Source organism: Hypomesus transpacificus, unplaced genomic scaffold (genome assembly GCF_021917145.1).
Source record: "Hypomesus transpacificus isolate Combined female unplaced genomic scaffold, fHypTra1 scaffold_236, whole genome shotgun sequence".
Taxonomy (NCBI): Eukaryota; Metazoa; Chordata; class Actinopteri; order Osmeriformes; family Osmeridae; genus Hypomesus; species Hypomesus transpacificus.
In genome coordinates this window covers 150,803-163,734 of record NW_025813770.1, presented here as the reverse complement: position 1 = coordinate 163,734, position 12,932 = coordinate 150,803, and the positions used below count along the sequence as shown (strand labels likewise).

At 40.8% G+C, this 12,932-nt stretch overlaps 1 protein-coding gene across 1 annotated transcript; it reads left to right on the top strand.

Annotated features, from left to right (window-relative positions):
- Positions 1-3,831: 3,831 nt before the first annotated feature.
- On the top strand, positions 3,832-9,584 carry kiss1ra (KISS1 receptor a). The gene is made up of 5 exons (XM_047014327.1): positions 3,832-4,382; positions 5,357-5,481; positions 6,886-7,021; positions 7,271-7,509; positions 7,718-9,584. Exons 1-5 carry the CDS (start codon positions 4,133-4,135, stop codon positions 8,105-8,107), a joined length of 1,140 nt encoding a protein of 379 aa, XP_046870283.1. The 5' UTR covers positions 3,832-4,132; the 3' UTR covers positions 8,108-9,584.
- Positions 9,585-12,932: the final 3,348 nt, after the last annotated feature.

Below are 12,932 nucleotides of genomic sequence, written 5' to 3'. Positions count from 1 at the left end.
GTTTGCCTCCCCAGGAGACCTGGTAGGATCTTCCCGACAGGTAGGTTGAGATCCACTGGAGTGCAGTGCCAGTGATGCCCATCTCAGAAAGTCTGGAGAGCAGGATCTGGTGGTTAGCCATATCAAACGCTGCAGAAAGGTCTGCAGAGTGATGATGGATGACCTTGAAGCCGCTCTGGCAGACTGGAGGGCAGTGGTGCCTGAAAGGAGGGCAGTCTCTGTGGAGTGGCCAGTCTTGAAGCCCAATTGGTTGGGGTCAAGCAGGTTGTTCTGAGAGAGAAAGTTTGACAGTTGGTTAGATACAGCACGTTCAATAATGATGAAATGATGATGTAACTATCTCTTCTTATCTGTAACTGGATTTGCTGTCTAAAATGCATCTGACTGCAAAACATAGAGGCTAATGGATCTCTCTTCTCTGAAAAACACACACACACACACACTGGTACTTTTGAAGTCAGTCTTGCATGAAAGCTGTGCCATCACTGGTATCAATCTTGTCCTGCTGTACCATCAGGACTCCCAGTTTGTTTGTTGTCTTTCATCTCTCGTAATGAGAGACTGGTTGATAAAGATTTTCTATGAAACATGAAGGTTTGTAGCTCGTGAGAAGTTCGTAAAGGAAATACTACTAAAAGAATCTTGGTGTTTGGACCAATGTATCAATAAGTACAGGCCTTGGAGCACAGGAAGATCTATTGCTCTTACTAACTATTGATCTATTGGCATTGCTCTTGTCTCGTTTTTTTTTTTTTTACATATTATCTTTGTTTCATGCTCTAATCTGCCTCTCTTCTTACAATCTAGTAATGTATTGTTTCCAGATAATAATATTCAGCACATTCGCCTAGTCCACCTTAGTATGTAAGCAGAACATGACCAGAGAGAGGAAGTTTTCCATAACCTTGTCTGGTCCCACAAAAGTGATTGCCCTTTTTCACAGCCAGTCCAAACAGATTGTGGAGCAATTTTGATCAAAGTATTATGTCACCTGCTGTGGAGCTTCAATGGTTACACTCTCACTTGCATTATTCTCCCTCTACATGAAAACCTCCCTTCATGTGACTGTGGGCCAAGGACAGTGAGGTGAAACGTTTAAAGTTAAAAGGTTTACACGCACCAAAAGACAGCAGTACGTGACAATATTACATAACCTTTTTTTCTTTCCCTGTCACACATCATATTAGCATAGGTCTTCTTGATGCTCTCCTTAAGAGCCCCATGGTTTAGTAAGACTTCAAACACGGTTTATCTTTTCATGTGTAGAATATTGTTTCTTTCCAATGCAGTGATGTTTTAATTATATATTTTGTCCGCAGTTGTCGATTCTGACACATCATGGAGCTTCATTACACATTCTCAAAGATAGTTTCTTGCGGAAACAAATCCTTGAGGAATCAATGCACCATTTACATTATTTATAGCCAATCAAACACCATCTCTCATCATCACTTGAGCTTCGGTAAACTGCTCTGCTTTCTGGTACACTGTTTCTAATTTTTTTATATTATAGAGGCAATAGTTGTTTTGCCTTTGATGATTCCGAATCTCCTTAATACATTGTTGAACAGTTGTTCAGACTAACACTAGTCAGCCTCTCGCAAACACTTTGAACACAATGCAAACAATTAAAATCCTTTACGTCAGTACAAAATTGTCCATCATTTACCACACACAATAGATTTTACCTTTTGTAAACAACATGTTATGTAATTCTGAATAGAGACCTTTGAGGTACTGTTATGTAATTTATTGTATCTTCATCTACCTACTTGCGCAGGGGAAATAAGATACAAATGAAATTAGGCAACATTTACATTACATTTAGTCATTTAGCAGATGCTCTTATCCAGAGCGACTTACACTAAGTACAGGGACATTCCCCCAGAGGAAAGTAGGGTGAAGTGCCTTGCCCAAGGACACAACGCCATTTGGCATGGCCACGAATCGAACCGGCAACCTTCTGATTACTAGCCCGATTCCAACGTCTCAGCCACCTGACGGCCATTTATTTATTCAACATTTATGCATGTAATAGTAAAAAATATATATTTCTGTTTATTGGGGGTTGGTATTCTTAATACAACAGAACAAAAGTGCAACTGTTTAACACCTGGTATCGAAACTTAATGTGGTAGTCTTGCTTAAATCATCAAAACCCACATGTTGTTCTCAAGCCTCCAAGGGATCCTTCCTGATCCATATACTAGTGATGTGCATGCGGAGGCAAATTGCTCATCTTCATTTTGGACTAGGGGCGATGACACACACAGCATTTTATTTCAGGCCGGGTAATCGTATACTATTTTTGTTGGTGTGGGGCTATAAAGATTTACATTTTCTAAAAGATTGATTCTGGGAAGAACATTTTCTCTGGATGTTCCATTCACACATCTTTAACTTCATCTTTCATTCACACTTCTCATTTTCCAGTGTGTATCTGATTATTATTATTTTTGAATGGCATTAAGTAAAAATCAGCAATCCTTATGAACAGCTACCACTACTGGGATTGAGGTTTTCTATAGTGACTGCTACCATATTTGATTGGGTAGGTGTGTCAGACATAACACTGAGGTCACATATTGTGACGACAGCTATCAAGTATAGCACAATAGTTGTATATTGGAGTAAATGCTGTCATGCAATCACTCTCTCTTCTCCCTTAGAAAAGGTGAATGAACTCTTACCATCTCTAGGCCTATCATTATGCTCCATGTCGGAGATTGCATTGAAAATAACACTTCTAGTAGTCAAAGCAAAGGGAACTATCATTCAAAACAAAATTGAAGCCAGCCCTTTGGAGCAAATATTATGAATGCATTTTACAGTATATAACTTTTGGCTCTATTCATAATACAATGTCCAGACAATCTGGCAATCCGGCAAGAAGGCAATCTGGTTCCGGCACTGAAGGCTACAGTATGTGCAGGTCTGCATCCATACACGTGCAGATGGCAATCCACTGTGCCATAGATACTTGACATACTATTGTACATACAGTTCTGGCAAAGTTCCAGACATCAGGCTGTTTTCTGTGGGTCCAACTTGGGTGTTCTACCCCCAGAGGACCCTCTAACATTGGACATCCTTGTTACTAAACCCTGCCAAGCCGGACTGTGTCTGGAAGTTCAAGCAGCCCCTCTGCATCCAAATGTCAAACGGTATCAGGGGAACGATACCAGAGGCTCCGTGCAGTGATATAAGAATACAAATGTGTGTGTTTTCAGTTTGGGATGACCTTCGAAGCAGAACTGATGAGCAGTGTCGTGACTGACTCCCCTGCATGTCAATGGAGGTGAGCATCCTCTTGTACTGGGTGTAAATAGACACAAAATATACTGCGTCCAGCAGTATACAGTAGATTAAATGTAGCCTATTTGTTATAGTCTACTTTTGAGAAGCATGTTGTTTTCTGCATTTGTCTCAAGTATCACTATTTACTCCTACTATCACCCTAGAATTGCTTGCGTTTGAAGTCCACTTCACAACATTATTATTGTCACCACAGTAAATTGCCTGATAGCTGAGTATGACTGTGTTTAAATGGAGTGGCATAGTCAAAAACATCAGTATAAAATGTAGGCCAACTACAAGTCTTGGCAAAATAGCAGATAAACAGCACCACAATATCTTACACATTTTGAACAAAGTGAGAAAAATAATATTTATGCGTGTGTGGCGTAGACTGAAAACTCGAGATGGGGAGCTATGTTGCTATGGAGACCTGATATCAGTTATTTATGCCAGAATCCGGCAAGCAGAAACCCACGTGTGCCTGTGGCTCATTATAAAGCCAGAGCAATCTGGTCGCTGGAGAGAGCACGTTTAGAAAGTCCTTCAAAAACTAAACTATAGGTACACATCACTGCTCCCAACAGAAACGGGCCTGAACTTCTAGAAGCTATTAAGGTTAAGCAGAGGAATTAAAGGTCATTACGCTTGAAGAACTACAAAGCGCAACTAATTTTCCGCCCAGGATCTATGAAATAAAGCGTTTTTACTGATCCATTACCTCTATAATCTTGAATACACGCTATTGCTTAACGCACCAGTTTGTTTAAACGAAAGGAAACACAGTTGTAGGCTATCACTCTCTCCTGAAAGCTTCAGAGGAACCGCACGCTCCGCTATGTTCGCATCGCATGAATGGAATTCTACGGAGCTGTGGCTGAACAACTCCTCGGAGCTCAACAGCTCTCGAAAGGATTCGGCGGCAGCGGAGGACGAGGAAGGGGAGGAACATCCGTTCCTAACGGACGCTTGGCTTGTCCCTCTCTTCTTCTCGCTCATCATGCTTGTGGGTTTGGTTGGAAACTCCTTGGTCATCCATGTCATCTCAAAACACAGGCAGATGAGGACCGCCACCAACTTCTATATAGGTGAGCAGGGAGAAGATCCAGCTATAGCTGCAACGTTGGCTGAGGGGGTCCACTCGCATAACCGCGATTTCACGTTCGATAATTACTTGTAGCCTATTTTCAATCAAAGAAATTAACAGAGGAAAATGCAATGTGCGGTACATCTTGGACATGTTGAAATATTTTTTACAAATATTGTCACTATTTGAAACTGTGAAACGGAAATTTATGAAAATGAATAATTTGATAGCCTACCAGGTTCTGTATCTAGGTCTCATACTCCTTCAAAGTAAATTCAAATTGGTTGACATTTGTATTTGAAATGCAGTTGTGAAGTTGTAACACACAACATCGATGCATGTCCTTTGTGTGTATGTGGGTGTGTGTACGTGTGTATGTACGTGAGTTTGTTGTGTGTTTTTTGTGTGTGTTAGTTGTTGTTGATGAGGGCTTGCATGTTTCCATACGTGGAATGAATATTTTGTCTGGAGGCTGTTATAAGGGAGCCTCTTTAATATTCCACATATTGTTTTTCCAACTGCCACCTGGGAGCTGTCCATGTCCATGTGTGGAGTATTTGTCCACTTCTGACCAATCACTGTAGATGAATATAGCCATAGGCCTTTGCATCACATTATAAATGACCAGATCCAGCCTCTGCACTACAACAAATGGAATCTGCTGCAATCTGTAATCTTCAAATGTAATGTCCATAGTTTCAAGTGAGTTCTGAAAGCACACAAATCAGAAATACTTTATCGAATCAGACATGAGCTATCCTGTGATAGATCAGAATTTGATCCGAATATTGATATTGTTGATTACAAAAAATAAAAAAAAGATACAAATCTAACATCCGCACTTTGAATTCAACTTGACAGTACTTGGACCTTTTACGTGATTATTATATACTTGATTATTCTGGTTTCAAAAACCACGTAATGCCATCCCATCACAGAATGTAACGTTTCTGACCGTCCTCCCTCCTCTCCCAGCGAACCTTGCAGCTACTGACATCATCTTCCTGGTATGCTGTGTTCCCTTCACTGCCACACTCTACCCTCTGCCTGGATGGATCTTTGGGGAATTCATGTGCAAATTTGTTGCCTTCCTTCAACAGGTAACACATCAAAGAAAGCAAACGCTAAAGTGACAAGATATGGTTACCCCAAATTAGACTGCCGAGTGTCCCCTGGGTCTTAGTTTCAGGGGAGATTAGATTTGTATTTTATTCGGATAATAAGTGATTATCTCGCTTCAATGTCACTCAGGTGATAGATTTCTCATTTGCGTGACTCTTGCCTGTTACCTATTGCATGTGTTTTTTGTTTTCCTTTCCTGTAATCAAAATAGTCAATTTGAGTTTTGGTGACTGATGTCACTGATTTTTCATAGGTAGTGAAAGTAATGGGGGTTTTATTTGTATTCAGCACACATCTATATTCACTCTGCATCCTCAGCTTAATGGAAGATGAGCTGTGGTTTGAAATGAAAGGCAGTAGGTTGGGAGGGTCTCTGCTTGGTAGGAGAGGTACAGGCTACAGTAGGTTGCGATTCATGTTGTATTGTAATTATAACCTGCCATGTAGAACTCAAATATGTATGGAATTATCTAAAGTTTAGGAGAGATTAAAAACATTTACAAACTAAAAAAGACTATGAGGCTCCCAACAATTTGACTGTGCTGTGACGATGCTGTGACGAAGGCTAGGATGTCTTGGTTACAAGCTCCAATCTAACTTATCTGTATGTGGTTAGAATGGTTTCCGTAGTTAGAATGGGATCGGAATTTTCAATCAGATCTCAATTATTGAAAAACAGTTTTCTTTCCCTGTCTCTTCTCTGGAAGACCAATGACTCCACTTCACAATTGATATCCACCCATGAAGTGGGTTGGTTTGAAATGTGTCTCATTCTCACCCATGCAGGTGTATATCATCGGTAAGGTCAATATACCCACCTCAAGTGGGGTTCATTCAACTGTGCCTGTGGAAATTTAATTACCTTGTCGATAAAATGAATCAACAAGTTTAGGAAAGCAGTAATACAGTATCTTCGTCATCCAATCCCTTGTAGTAGCCACAGAAAATACCTTTTCCGTCACTTTTTGTCACAGATTCCAGTTCCATTTCTTGCTCAGCATGCATCAAACTACATAAACTTTCATGCCTCACATCTTGAATATTCAAACCTGAATTTTTTTACTGAATTACACAGCCAGTTGGCTGCCTAGACAGATTCCAAATAATTATGCATTACAGTCCACTTAATTAGTGCTGCAAAGCAGATTGCGCTCCTCTCCATTCTCTGTTTAGAGAGGGTTGAGGACTCTGGCTACACATCCACACTGTTTCCACTCCAACACAAGTGCACTGGTGCTATTAATTAATTGAAATTCATTATAGTACTCATTTTTGCGGTTGGATCAAGTGTGACAAGATTCTTTACATAATTGACATGTTCAAATGTAAGGCCAATTCAGTATCTCTAGGGTGATGGTTATCAATGGTTGGTTGTTTTGTAGGTGACGGTCCAGGCCACCTGTATCACACTGACAGCTATGAGCGGTGACCGTTGCTATGTCACCGTCTACCCCTTAAAATCTCTCCGCCACCGCACGCCTCGGGTTGCCATGATAGTCAGTATCTGCATTTGGATCGGTGAGTAACACAGCCAGAGGGTGGGCAGTCGAATCTGACTGTTCTCTACAATAGCAGTAAACCAACCATAAACTGCATGTAGACACTTTTGCGGAGCACATTGAGAAGGCGAATGTAAACTTTATCACACTTTATTTTTAGGTATCCTATGGATAGTTTCTTTATGATAATTACCTACTATACATAATCTCACTTAGTTCACTATGTCTCTAGTCCTACCCTGTCATATCTCTTTCCTTCCTCCTCCAGGTTCCTTCCTCCTCTCCATCCCTATTTTCCTGTACCAGAGGATCGAAGAGGGATACTGGTATGGTCCCAGGCATTACTGCATGGAACGCTTTCCCTCTAAGGCCCACGAGAGGGCCTTCATTCTCTACCAGTTCATAGCTGCCTACCTCCTGCCTGTCCTCACCATCTCCCTCTGTTACACTCTCATGCTGAAGAGGGTGGGGCAGCCTGCTGTTGAACCGGTGGACAACAACTACCAGGTCAGGACTTTGTGAACCCAAAACAACATTTTCAGCTCCAGTGCATGTCCATAATGAATACACAATGGTGTTCTTGGGCGCTGTCTTTGGTGGATGTTCTAGGTAGTACACTTATGATCATTGTCACACCTAACAGTTTTGATAGAAGATGGTCGACTGAAAGATAGATGAAACCAACCTAATCTGAATGACTCTCCCTACGTCACAGGTCAACCTGCTGTCAGAGAGGACCATCTCCATAAGAAGCAAAATCTCCAAGATGGTGGTGGTCATCGTCCTCCTCTTCACCATCTGCTGGGGTCCCATCCAGCTCTTTGTGCTTTTCCAGTCTTTTTACCCTGACTACCAGCCCAACTATGCCACCTACAAGATCAAGACGTGGGCCAACTGCATGTCTTACACCAACTCCTCTGTCAACCCTTTCGTTTACGGCTTCATGGGCGGCAGCTTCAGGAAGTCCTTCAGGAAGACCTTCCCTTTCCTCTTCAAGCACAAGGTGAGGGACAGCAGCGTGACATCGCGAACTGCCAACGCCGAGATCAAGTTTGTGGCCGCGGAGGAAGGCAACGTCAACAACAACAACAGTGATGAGAAATGACTACAGGAAGTAAAAACAACATAAATGACTACAGGAAGTAAAAACGACATGAATGACAACAGGAATGAATTACAAGAACCATGATAGAGAGAAGCATCATTTACTGTGTGTGTTGACTGTTTTTCATGAAACAGAGCATTCATTGACAACATATTCACTATTACAGTAAACATGGGACCATTTGAGATCATTGAATGTAATAACTGAAATAATTGGAATCACAGATTATGCAGTTACAGAATGATTTGATTGACAATCTATATGACCTTGTAATAACTCAAATATGAAATTACAAGCTCTTCTTGATTATTAAAGCCATTCGTTACCCAATGAAAAAACAAACAGATAGACGCATGCTTCCTGAATGGAGAGATGGATGACTGTAGAAATGCTGTCACATGCAGACTCAGATGCCAGGTCTATTGAGGACTGCCAGATGTGTAAGAACCTGCAGTAGCAGCGAAGTGGGTAATGAGGCACGGGCTGTGTTTACTCTGTTATTATGTTCCACCATAACGCCTCCCCAACATACAACACAGAGCACAAGTGTCAGGTCAGGCGGCCAGCCGCACCCTCATGGGAATGCAAGAAACCAAGATTCCTATGGCATGACCTTACCTAACTCGGCCCCCTTCTTTTTCCTGAGAAAGAACCCATCTAGGATTAAGTTATTCAAACTGTGATCCCCCTCGTGTTGCCAGCCTTTTGTCTCTATTTCAATTGCATATCGGAAAATCTGTGCTGTTGAAACAGAATTTAATTAAACCACATTCTTCATTTAGCTTTGTTTGAAGATGAAGAGAGTAGGTCTTTTTTATTTCACAGAAGGATTTAACATAATATTGAAGGTCAATTAGAACATCGTACATTGATGGGTTGTGAAAATTAATATCCTGAAAGACCTGCCTTCCAGCACCTACTTTATGTAAAATAGCCAACTGTGAATCACATAGATTTACCTCTCTTGAATATTTGCTATGACCAGACAGCCTGGATGTAGTCAGATCTGTCTCAATGGCCAGCAACTCCAGAGTTCAGTACAGTCATTTCAGAGGATTCTGATGATGCTTCATGGTGTTAACATGTCTGTTCTTACACCACTTATATGTTTTAAATTGTATGTTGACCTTTCTGTCCTGTGTACTAGATGGATAGATAGTTTTAATTGTCATTCAACAGTACAGACCGGATAGACCGAAAGATAGCATATAAATGCAGAAATCCCATTCAAACAGCGGCATATAAATACAGTTGTTGCATATCACAGACCAGTTCACATGAGGCTCACTGTAAGGCATTGAGATGTTGTGATTAGGGGTTGCTTTTCCTTCCTGCTGCAGTCTCAGTTTCAGATCAGGAAATATAGACACCAGACACCAGTAAATACAGTAAACAATATGAATCCAGTAGTTTACAATTGTGTATATTAGAATAATGTATTCATAAACACATTTGTCTGTGGTTGTGTTGTTGTCGCTAATAACAATAAATGAATGGATTTCTAACTTGGAAGTCACCTTGTCATTTCATACGTTGTTTTTTTTTATTTATTTTTAAACCTAATGCAACCTAATGCAAACCTATTGTACAGCATATGTGGCCAAGAAAGGTTTTCTCAGGTTTTCGACAGTTCTATCCTTTCGATAGTTTTATCCTATCTTAGTATGTACAGTGTGCTCCAAAAGTATTGGAACAGTGAGGCCAATTCCTTTATTTTTGCTGTAGACTGAAAACATTTGGGCTTGACATCAAACGATGAATGTGAAACCAGAGATCAACGTTTCAGCTTTTATTTCCAGGTATTTACATCAGGATCTGATGCACAAATTAGAAAATATCACCTTTTTGTTCGAACCCACCCATTTGTCACGTGAGCAAAAGTATTGGAACATATGACTGACAGGTGTGTTTTGTTGCCCAGGTGTGTCCTATTACATACATTATTCAATCAATAAATACCACTGAATGTCTACACTCAGGTTCAGATTGGGTAAGATAGGTTTTGTCTATGCAGACTGTATTCAGAGGTGAAAACAACATGAAAACCGGAGCGCTGTCTTTGGGTGAAAAACAAGCAATTGTGAGTCTTAGAGAAGATGGAAAATCAATCAGAGCCATTGCAGAAACATTGGCCATAGCCAGTACAACCATTTGGAATGTCCTGAAGAAGAAGAAAACTACTGGTGTACTAAGTAACAGACGTCGAACAGGTAGACCAAGGAAAACATCAGCGGTTGATGACAGAAACATTGTGAGAGCTGTAAAGAAAGACCCTAAAACAACTGTTAGTGAGATCAGCAACAACCTCCAGATGGCAGGAGTGAAGGTATCACTATCTACTGTTCGCAGAAGACTTCATGAACAAAAGTACAAGGGCTACACCAGAAGATGCAAACCACTCATTAGCAAGAAGAATAGGAAGGCCAGGCTGGAATTTGCCAAAAAGTACAGAGATGAACCTCAAAAATTCTGGGACAAAGTTTTATGGACTGATGAGACAAAGATTAACTTTTACCAAAGTGATGGAAAGGCTAAAGTTTGGAGAAAGAAAGGAACTGCTCATGATCCCAAACACACAAGCTCATCTGTGAAACACGGTGGAGGTAATGTCATGGCTTGGGCTTGCATGGCTTCTTCTAGGACGGGCTCATTAATCTTCATTGAGGATGTAACACATGATGGCAGCAGCAAAATGAACTCGGAAGTCTACAGAAACATTTTGTCTGCCAATTTAAGGAAAGATGCAACCAAACTGATTGGCAGAGCCTTCATCATGCAGCAAGATAACGACCCAAAACACACTGCCAAAACAACAAAGGAGTTCATCAGGGGCAAGAAATGGAAGGTATTAGACTGGCCAAGTCAATCTCCAGACTTAAACCCTATAGAGCATGCATTTTACCTGCTTAAGAGGAGACTGAAGGGAGGAACCCCACAAAACAAACAACAACTGAAAGAGGCTGCAGTGAAAGCCTGGGAAAGCATCAAAAAGGAAGAATGCAAAAGTTTGGTGACGTCAATGGGTCACAGACTTGCTGCAGTTATTGAAAGCAAAGGATTTGCAACTAAATATTAAGTCTTATTCACTTAAATATGTTTTAAGTATATCTGTTCCAATACTTTTGCTCACATGACAAATGGGTGGATTCAAACAAAATGTGATATTTTCTTAGTTGTGCATCAGATCCTGATGTAAATACCTGGAAATAAAAGCTGAAACGTTGATCTCTGGTCTCACGTTCATTATTTGATGTCAAGCCCAAATGTTTTCAGTCTACAGCAAAAATAAAGGAATTCGCCTCACTGTTCCAATACTTTTGGAGGGCACTGTATATGTTCTTTAAAGTCATGGAAAGCAACAAGAATGTTTGTGTGGGCTGTATTGTTGAGGTCAAGTACAGGTTGCTAAAGTAGAAGCAGTCAATACCATGGTAACCGCAGGCGCCTGCAATACAAAGCTCATCCCAAAGAATAAAATTCCCATTGTTACTCCAGGGCTTACATCAGCCACAATCAACCTGGCAACATGCACCCAGATCAGCTTCATATTACAGTACAGTAACTAAGAAACGAGAAAGTCTGGATGAGATACAAGTGAACTGCACACTGGAAATAATTGCACAGTTGATGTTCTTTGGATGGAAAGTTGTTTTGACAATGGCCAGGTTCACAAACTCAGAGATTTTACTTCAACTACATCATCAATAACTAACCAATAAGCCTCACATTTATCTATTCTCATCACCCCGTTGTCATTCTCCAACACAGTCAGTCTATCTCTGTAACCTCTTGTCATTGACAGTGGGGAAACATGCTACCAAACCTCTGCTGCTGGCAGGTCACAACTCAACCAAGGAGCTTTCACTCTCAACTGGATGGTTGTTGAGATTCGAAGCCAGTACTGGTAGCAAATAATCACTGGTGAAAGATCGATTGAGGTTTACATCAATCCAGACACGCTGACAGTCAATTTGACATCCATGGCCAGGTGCAAAAAAAAGCTGGGTGATGTGTGTAAATTGGAAGGATTGTAAAAGGTCAGTTTTCAATTGCACTATGTAAAAATGTCTGCTGATGTTCAGACAGGTTGGATCAAAGCTCCTGCTGAGAGGAAAGGAGTCAGACTCAGAGAGAGAAAAAAGGAGAAGGAGATATATAGAGTATGAAAGAGAAGAACTAAAGAAGGTGAGAGAAAGAAAGAGAAAGGGGGAAAGAGGGAAAGAAGAGAGAGAATGAGAGAGAAAAAGAGTGAGAGAGAGACACAGAGAGCGCCAGAAAGAGAGAGAGAGAGAGAGAGAGAGAGAGAGAGAGAGAGAGAGAGAGAGGGAGAGAGAGAGAGAGAGAGAGAGAGAGAGAAAGAGAGAGAAAGAAAGAGAGAAAGGGGGAGAGAGAGAATGAAAGGAAAAATAAAATAAATTATACCTGGTGCTTTGACAATTTTGAACTTCACAGGGAGGTTTTTAGAAATCTTTAGAAGGCCAATTGATGGTAACTTAACTCTACTCAAATGTCAACATCATGATGAACGATCTTCTAGGTTAATTGAGATAAAAGCATTGACTAGCATTAATCCAGTGATTTTATAAATAAAAAAATACTGAATGATTTAGACCAGGTCAGCATGGCATGGAACTCTCCAGGAAATGGACTTCCTGTTTTGTATCATTCAGTTCATTAGTCCACATGGACGTACGTTGGCACATACACCTGGGCCTGTGATTTGGGGTTCTAATAGACAGATAGTTCACCTGCTGACATCTGGCATTTTCAGCATGATTTCCTATGAAAAGAACAGTACACACTGCAATTAAAATACCGGTTTACA